Source organism: Oncorhynchus keta, chromosome 20 (genome assembly GCF_023373465.1).
Source record: "Oncorhynchus keta strain PuntledgeMale-10-30-2019 chromosome 20, Oket_V2, whole genome shotgun sequence".
Lineage (NCBI taxonomy): Eukaryota > Metazoa > Chordata > Actinopteri > Salmoniformes > Salmonidae > Oncorhynchus > Oncorhynchus keta.
In genome coordinates this window covers 9,718,340-9,727,651 of record NC_068440.1, presented here as the reverse complement: position 1 = coordinate 9,727,651, position 9,312 = coordinate 9,718,340, and the positions used below count along the sequence as shown (strand labels likewise).

Here is a 9,312-nt window from a genome sequence, read left to right as displayed (position 1 = left end):
GAGTATACCTCAGCACAGCTCATTCTTAATAAACCTATCAGGTGGTATAAATACAACTGGATTGACAAATATTGCCATTTAATGATGTACGGTTCAAATAATGACATCTAATATCCTATTAAAATCATATTTCCCTCAAGTATGTTTTGCTGCGTAGATGACTATGTTAAAATACTTCTGAAATGGCATGTCAGTTATGACAAATTGTGGAACGCAAATGCATCTTAACTTGAATTTGTAGTAGATCAAACAATAAATTGCGCAAAAGTCAAATCAGGGGGCAGTGTTGTCCACATTTCTAATAACAAGCATGGCACAAACAAATGTATTGTCTGACTAAAACAAAATGATAAATTTTGATCTCAATGGCTTGCAGTTTTCCTATAGCTTGACATTGACTACTGAAAATCTGTTTCTTCCCTGCAAAACCACTGGTCTGAAACTAAATAAATTTTCTTGACAAAGTTTATTTTAGCTTCGGATAAAAAGTATTCATGAAAGTAAGATATAATAAATAGACTAATCATACTTGTCAATTATTACAGCAATTAAGGATGGCAAAAGGCTTATCATATAAATTCTGTACTAAGGTTCCCCGTCTACTGAGAACCAAAACAATAACTTACAATTCACCATCCCCCTCAATGTATTGTTATTTGATGTACAGTTGCATATAACCTGTATATCCAGATTTTAGCATAGTTCTTGAAGATAAGCAGAGGAAGAAAAGTTTTAAAAGTTAAAGTAAAATTGGCTCTTGATTATAAAGGAACCATACCAAGTGCTTGTGGTATCTTCACCCTATATATTGTCATTGTACACCTGAAAGATTTTAACCCGTAATTTTTTGGGGGGGAAAGCACAAGTTACTTACTTTAGAAAAAAACTGCCATCTGAAGCAAATTGAATTAAGATGTTTCATGTGTATTTTTACAACGCATCTAAAATGAACAGTCACTTTCTTCAACTCATAGCTTAAAAGACTGAGGTAATGTTTACTAAGTCCTGAATTACAGCACACATGCCTTTTTCATTTGGAAAGCCAACATACAAACAAAAAAACACCCAAAAACTGAGCATCATATTAACCAAGCTTACGCCATATTTCGTCATTTAAGACTAACAAAGAACTTGAATACATATAAAAACAGTTATGTAGAACTAAAGCACTGGTTCCATTTAAAACATAACCCAAAAACATGGCACTGATTTAAGTAATATTCACAAATCTGTGAGGTTTTAAAAACCGTTTTGTCAGTACATCAAAGAAAATACATGGGAAATTCCCTTGAACCTTGACACAATTTCATGATTTTTAAAAAATGGTTAAATGTTATCACATAAACCTACAGGAAAAAGGTGAGGTTTAACCTCATCGACATGTCTTGGATTTAGTAAAGATAGCAAGGTCAAATATGACTCAAATATCCCAAAAGACCAAATAGCATTTTAAACAAAGGTAAAACATACTGTATGTATCCATTATTCCTTGCTAAAATTATTTGGCATCATACACCTTCTCTTGTTTCTTTGTGTCTGGTTGGTCCATGCAGTATAACACTTATTAGTACATTTCACCTGTGTTTTTCATCTCCTCTTCTGTAGGCAAACATTGTGAATTCTGTGGGAGCAAAACACATCCCAAATGAGAAAAGTAGAAGAAAATCTCATGTTAAGTGTTCACATTTCCTCATTGACTGTATAAAAAGGAAATCAAGGTAAAAAAGGTCATTACAGTTGTATTAGGCTAATTTCATTTAATTCAGAGGGGGGAAAAACTTGCCATGTTAAAATAAAAAAAACATCCAGGACACACAAGGAATGAATGCCTTTACAATTATAAAATGATTTCATTCATGAGCTCATTCTACCCATCCTTTTCATCGTCACTCACCTTTAAATCACTGATCCTCTGACTCCGGCTGTGATTGCTTGATACATTGAGGCTCTCCCGTGGTTTCATTGTCATTATTGTCAACTTCATCATTGTTATTTTCATCATCTTTGTTATCGTTGTCATTGTTCATTTCATCAGTGACGACATCCCCTTGCTCTTTCACTTCCATCTCTGCCTCACTGTCGCCATGTGTCTCCTCTTCACCGTCACTGAAAGGGTCAAGGCCTTTCTCTTCCCTCCTGCTGATCTCCGCAAACCAGTCCCGCACCTGCTCATAGCTCATACTGGACTTGGCCACCAGTTCATCCAAATCTTTCTCATTTAAGACCTTATGCTTGAGGTAGTGCTCCTTTAAAATCTCTTTACCCGTCTTGACTTTGATGGTAGGGGTTGTTTGTTTGCAGGGGTATGGCCGCCTCGTCCTCCTGGACCAACCTCGAAAGCGTTTCCGTGGCTTCTTCTTAAGTTCACCTCCGTTCATTGCCTCGTTAACTTTTCCACTCTGGTACAAGTAGTACCACTTCAGGTTGCTGTTCTTGCAGGCATACCGGGTGTCTCCAAACCAGTTAACAATGTAGGTTCTGGGTAACCCGCTCTCCTCTGCCATCTTGTCGTACTCTTCAGCAGAGGGCCACTGGGTACGAACAAAGGTGCTTTTCAGGACGTGGAGCTGCTCTGGGGTTTTCTTCATTATCTTTCGGCCGCTGGGTGGAGTCTGAGCCTCTTGACCAGAGGAAGGCGCTTTGATCCGTTCACTCTCCGGCTCCTCTGTGCCATCAGAGTCCACTGGCATTTTTCTCCTCTCCGAGAACCAGGCGTCCACCTCTCGCCTAGTCAGTTTAGTCTCCATCCTAAGCCTACTTAGCTCCTCATCGCTAGGTGTGTCAGACTTCTGGTAGCTGGCCTCCAAAAGCAGAAGCTGCTCCGGAGTCTTTTCCTTGAACTTCTGAGGTGTGAAGTCAGGAAAGGCGTGGCGGAACTTGATTCGTGGATCATAAATGGGCCCTTGGGTCGTCGGAGAGGATTCACTGGCTTCGTCACTGGAGTCGATCACAATGGCTGTGCTGCTGCTGCCGTCATTACTGTTGGTGCTGACTGAAATGTCATTTAAGGCAACGCCGTGGTGGTCCTTGGAGTTGCGTTGGTTATAGCGTGTATCGCTGAACCACTTCTTTATTGCTCTTTTGGTGAGGTTAGTGTCCTTCATCAACCGAGAGATTTCTGCCTCAGTGGCAAACTGTCGTCTCAGGTAACTGGCCTTCAGCTCTGCTAGTTGCTCCTTGGATTTTTTAGGCCGTGCTCCCAGGGAATCAGGACTGAGTGGAGAAGCAGTCTCAGAGGTGGAGGGTTCTGGCACCTTACTGACACTGGTTCTGGGGTTGGGGACCCCAGCTACAGCTAATGTGATGGGTGAGGCCACAGGGACAGCGTTGCCACCCCCTACCTGAGTCAAAACCATCCCTGGTTGCCCTACAAGCTGACAAGTCTGAAAGATGGACTGCAGGCCATTGGCTGCTGTTGCAAAATTGGCTGGGATGACAGTGATGGTCTGTGGCACCGCCTGCACTGAGCCGTTAAACTTCTTCCTCCTGGCCTCCTCCACCTCCTCTGGGGTCCAGCTCACACCGTGCTTCAGCCGCTGAGCAGAGAACCACACCTTTATCTGCTCCTCTGTGAACTTGGTTTGGGCTGCTAGACCCATGATTTCTGACACAGATGGGTAAGGGAACCTGTTGTAGGCACTGACCAGCAGGACATTATTGTCCATGGCCCCATTGTATGTGGGGATACTACTGACTGGGATGAGGAGCTGGGTCTGGGAGGTCTGCTGATTCTGTAGGGCAGACAGAACTTGAGCCAATGTCCCAGGGGGGAGCATTGTGGAAGAGTTACTGGTCTTTATTTGGAGCACGTTTGGGCTGTTGACCATTATGCTCTGCTGAATAGGTTGAACGGTCAGAGGGGTCGACACAGACACTACATTGGGGGTGACAGGAGGGGGGACCACCTCCTCCGTCTCTTCCTCACCATCACTCTCCACTTTAATGACACTGTATTCTGCCATTTTGTATGACCCTGTAAACTTCTTGGCCTCAGCCCTACTCTTGATCTTCATGATTGGCGTTTTGCTAAGGGCAATACCCTTACAGGATGTGTCCTCATCCTCCTCAACCTTAACAAAACTGCCATCAAAGGTCAAGTCATTGACTCTCTGCTCAAAGATGGTTTGATTGTTGCGCTTCACCATAGTCCTGGTGAAATTGTCTTCTCCAGGGTGGTGCCGTGCATTATGCTCCAACAATGCATCATACCTCTTGGTGTGAAAGTCACACTCAACACACACATAAGATGAGTTTAGAACTATATTTGGGTGCTCAGTGTCCACATGCAAGGTAAACATATTGAGCTGTGAGGTCTGAAAGCTGCAGTACTTGCACTCATAACCTCCTTCTGCCGTACTCGAGTCCATAGTTTTAATGAAGTGGTCGATGGCCTGTGAGTCCTCCTCATTCGGGATGCTTTCAGTTGAGTTTTCCACAGGACAGTTAGCGACCCCCTCCTCAGCCTCTCCGTCTCCCTCTGTAACGACCTCCATGTCAGGGTCTGAATCCACCATTTGAACAGGGGGGACCATGCAAGGCGTTGTTGATTTTCTTCTGCTCGCCATTATCTGTCTTATCTGAGCTTGTGTTGAATATCTTTTTTTTAATCTAAATCTTGGTTCAGGACTTGTTGCTCCATTCAGGCACTCAAACTTGAAAGTTGGCTTATTCTTAAATCCTGCAAGAGATAGAGCCATATTATGTGCACATAATTGAGAGAGAAATTCAAGGTCTAAACTATTTACATGAATGCCTATCTACTAGAAAATTTAGAGGGGGGCCTTTACTGCAATATATACTGAGCAAAAATCTAAATATTTCAAAGATTTTGCTGATTTACAGTTCATATAAGGAAATCAGTCAATACGATGTGAGCAAATGAGTTGAGATAAGGGAGGAAAATGCAAAAAAAGGCCATGGTGGCAAAGTAAATACAATATAGCAAGTAAAACACTGGAATGGTAGATTTGCAGTGGAAGAATGTGCAAAGTAGAAATAAAAAATAATGGGGTGCAAAGGAGCAAAATAAATAAATACATAAAATAAATACAGTAGGGAAAGAGGTAGTTGTTTGGGCTCAATTATAGGTGGGCTATGTACAGGTGCAGTAATCTGTGAGCTGCTCTGACAGCTGGTGCTTAAAGCTAAGTGAGGGAGATAAGTGTTTCCAGTTTCATAGATTTTTGTAGTTCGTTCCAGTCATTGGCAGGAGAGAACTGGAAGGAGAGGCGGCCAAAGAAAGAATAGGTTTTTGGGGGTGACCAGAGAGATATAGCTGCTAGAGGGCGTGCTACAGGTGGGTGATGCTATGGTGACCAGCGAGCTGAGATAAGGGGGGACTTTACCTAGCAGGGTCTTGTAGATGACATGGAGCCAGTGGGTTTGGCGACGAGTATGAAGCGAGGGCCAACCAACGAGAGCGTACAGGTCCCAATGGTGGGTAGTATATGGGGCTTTGGTGACAAAACGGATGGCACTGTGATAGACTGCATCCAATTTGTTGAGTAGGGTATTGGAGGCTATTTTGTAAATGACGTCGCCGAAGTCGAGGATTGGTAGGATGGTCAGTTTTACAAGGGTATGTTTGGCAGCATGAGTGAAGGATGCTTTGTTGCGAAATAGGAAGCCCATTCTAGATTTAACTTTGGATTGGAGATGTTTGATGTGGGTCTGGAAGGAGAGTTTACAGTCTAACCAGACACCTAGGTATTTGTCCACGTATTCTAAGTCAGAGCCGTCCAGAGTAGTGATGTTGGACAGGCGGGCAGGTGCAGGCAGCGATCGGTTGAAGAGCTTGTATTTAGTCTTACTTGTATTTAAGAGCAATTGGAGGCCACGGAAGGAGAGTTGTATGGCATTGAAGCTTGCCTGGAGGGTTGTTAACACAGTGTCCAAAGGGCCAGAAGTATACAGAATGGTGTCGTCTACGTAGAGGTGGATCAGAGACTCACCAGCAGCAAGAGCGACATCATTGATGTATACAGAGAAGAGAGTCGGTCCAAGAATTTAACCCTGTGGCACACCCATAGAGACTGTCAGAGGTCCGGACAGCAGACCCTCCTATTTGACACACTGAACTCTATCTGAGAAGTAGTTGGTGAACCAGGCGAGGCAATCATTTGAGAAACCAAGGCTGTCGAGTCTGCCGATGAGGATGTGGTGATTGACAGAGTTGAAAGCCTTGGCCAGATCAATGAATACGGCTGCACAGTAATGTTTCTTATCGATGGCGGTTAAGATATCATTTAGGACCTTGAGCGTGGCTGAGGTGCACCCATGACCAGCTCTGAAACCAGATTGCATAGCAGAGAAGGTATGGTGAGATTCGAAATGGTCGGTAATCTGTTTGGTGACTTGGCTTTCGAAGACCTTAGAAAGGCATGGTAGGATAGATATAGGTCTGTAGCAGTTTGGGTCAAGAGTGTCCCCCCCTTTGAAGAGGGGGATGACCGCAGCTGCTTTCCAATCTTTGGGAATATCAGACGACACGAAAGAGAGGTTGAACAGGCTAGTAATAGGGGTGGCAACAATTTCGGCAGATAATTTTAGAAAGACAGGGTCCAGATTGTCTAGCCCAGCTGATTTGTAGGGGTCCAGATTTTTCAGCTCTTTCAGAACATCAGCTGAATGGATTTGGGAGAAGGAGAAATGGGGAAGGTTTGGGCGAGTTGCTGTTGGGGGTGCAGTGCTGTTGACCGGGGTAGGAGTAGCCAGGTGGAAAGCATGGCCAGCCGTAGAAAAATGCTTGTTGAAATTCTCAATTATGGTGGATTTATCAGTGGTGACAGTGTTTCCTATCTTCAGTGCAGTGGGCAGCTGGGAGGAGGTGTTCTTATTCTCCATGGACTTTACAGTGTCCCAGAACTTTTTTGAGTTAGTGTTGCAGGAAGCAAATTTCTGCTTGAAAAACAGATTGTTGTAGGTGTGGTGGGACATGTATAGCAAGTTTAATTCCACTAATACGCAAACATTAAGTCGTTGCATTGTTTCCACTGCCATGACTAAACTCCACGCGCAACATTGATGCTAGTCTTTAAATAGCGCGAGCGCTGTACAAAACACGCTTAATATGTGGCTGTTTATACTGTATGCATTCTAGACCAACGCAAATGGATGTGAGAAAACTGCAGTATAAAACATTTGATTCCTAAATCGTGGAATATTGATAATACTTTTGTATCATTAGCCTGCTAACTACCAGTGTGTTTAACAACTTGTCAGTCAGTTACACTGCAAAGAATATTCATCTGTTAGTTGTCCCCTTGTGCCTCTGTCACGAGTGTACGGTATGTTGCTGTTTTTTGGGGGGGATGGGAGTATTTTGCAAAAAGTGGGAAATGGTAGCCAAGGCTTATTAATGGCAGCTATTACGTGAATGTATGATTAACTTCGCATGGTGTTCATTTTATTACATACCCGTGCAGATAACTGTCGTTTACAAGCATCTTGCAACAACCACTTAGCTTCCAATCTGACTGCTGATGCGCCTTCTTCCGCCTTTGCCGTCGTTCCCTCACCAACAAATGCACTGTCGACTCCGGCAGTGGCACACAGGCGCAGCAAGTCCATCTGTTGTTACCATAGACGCAGAGCAGAATAGTGAATGCGCCGAGATTCGTTTGTTTTTTCACTCCCTTTCCCTTTGCCTACAAAACGTCGCCTTGTTTGGTTTGTTCATGCATTAAAACCGACCTAGATGTAGGCATCGATAGTTCATCGAATCTAACGAGTCATTTTTTTCTCCCAGAGCGTCATGACAAATATTTTACGTCATAACGTCATCGTAAAGCGACTTCCTCCATGGGGAAAAAAAAAAAACACCAGAGAGGAAGAGGCTCATTATATAAATAATCTTTGAAAGAATTGAACTCTTCTCAATTATCCTAAAAGCCCATCATTTTAACGTGAAATGTTGGAAAATTATCAAATTGACCAATAAGTCATAAAAAAGGATGTAAATAATATGCAATTAAATCAAATTGTATTTGTCAGATGCACCAAATACAACAGGTGTAGGTAGACCTTACAGTGAAATGCTTACAAGCCCTTAAACACTCTTAAAACTGCAACAATAAAATAAAAAGCAACAATAAAATAACAGTAACAAGGCTACAGTTGAAGTTAGAAGTGTACATACACCTCCTCCTGACAGAGCTGGTGAAACTGAGTCAGGTTTGTAGACCTCCTTGCTCGAACACTCTTTTTCAGTTCTGCCCAAAAATGTTCTATAGGTTTGAGGTCAGTTAGGACATCTACTTTGTGCATGACACAAGTAATTGTTCCAACAATTGTATACAGACAGATTATTTCACTTATAACTCACTGTGTCACAGTTTCAGTGGGTCAGAAGTTGACATACATTAAGATGACTGTGCCTTGGAAAATTATGTCATGGCTTTGGAAGCTTCTTATAGGCTAATTGACATAATTTGAGTCAATTGGAGGTGTACCTGTATTTCAAGGCCATACCTTCAAACTCAGTGTCTCTTTGCTTGACATCATGGGAAAATCATACCGTCATACCCCTCAGGAAGGAGATACGTTCTGTCTCCTAGAGATGAACGTACTTTGGTGCGAAAAGTACAAATCAATCCCGGAACAACAGCAAAGGACCTTGTGAAGATGCTGACAGAAACAGATACAAACCTATCTATATCCACAATAAATCGAGTCCTATATCGACATAACCTGAAAGGCCGCTCAGCAAGGAAGAAGCCACTGTTCCAAAACCACCATAAAAAAGCCAGACTACGGTTTGCAACTGCACATGTGGACAAAGATTGTACTTTTGGTTAAATGTCCTCTGGTCTGATGAAACACAAATAGAACTGTTTGGCCATAATGACCATCCTTATGTTTGGAAGAAAAAGGGGGAGGCTTGCAAGCCAAAGAACACCATCCCAACCATGAAGCACGGGGTGGCAGCATCATGTTGTGGGGATGCTATGCTGCAGGAGGGACTGGTGCACTTCACAAAATAGATGGCATCATGAGGGAGGAAAACTATGTGGATATATTGAAGCAACATTTCAAGACATCAGTCAGGAAGTTAAAGCTTGGTCACAAATGGGGCTTCCAAATGAACAACGACCCCAATCATACTTCCAAAATTGTGGCAAAAATGGCTTAAGGACAACAAAGTCAAGGTATTGGATTGGCTATCACAAAGCCCTGACCTCAATCCTATAGAAAATATTTGGGCAGAACTGAAAAAGCATGTGTGAGCAAGGAGGCCTACAAACCTGACTCCGTTACACCAGCTCTGTCAGGAGGAATGGGCCAAAATTCACCAAAATTATTGTGGGAAGCTTG

The 9,312-nt window shown here is 42.9% G+C and overlaps 1 protein-coding gene across 1 annotated transcript; it reads right to left on the bottom strand.

Annotated features, from left to right (window-relative positions):
* Positions 1-447: 447 nt before the first annotated feature.
* LOC118399345 (zinc fingers and homeoboxes protein 1-like) lies at positions 448-7,777 on the bottom strand. The gene is made up of 3 exons (XM_035795352.2): positions 7,417-7,777; positions 1,895-4,678; positions 448-1,621 (listed from the first exon to the last, which is right to left on the bottom strand). Exon 2 carries the CDS (start codon positions 4,563-4,565, stop codon positions 1,902-1,904), a length of 2,664 nt encoding a protein of 887 aa, XP_035651245.1. The 5' UTR covers positions 4,566-4,678; positions 7,417-7,777; the 3' UTR covers positions 448-1,621; positions 1,895-1,901.
* Positions 7,778-9,312: the final 1,535 nt, after the last annotated feature.

Bases quoted from the DNA above. Each gene is read 5' to 3' on its own strand.
- LOC118399345 (XM_035795352.2), bottom strand. From the start codon at position 4,565: ATGGCGAGCAGAAGAAAATCAACAACGCCTTGCATGGTCCCCCCTGTT.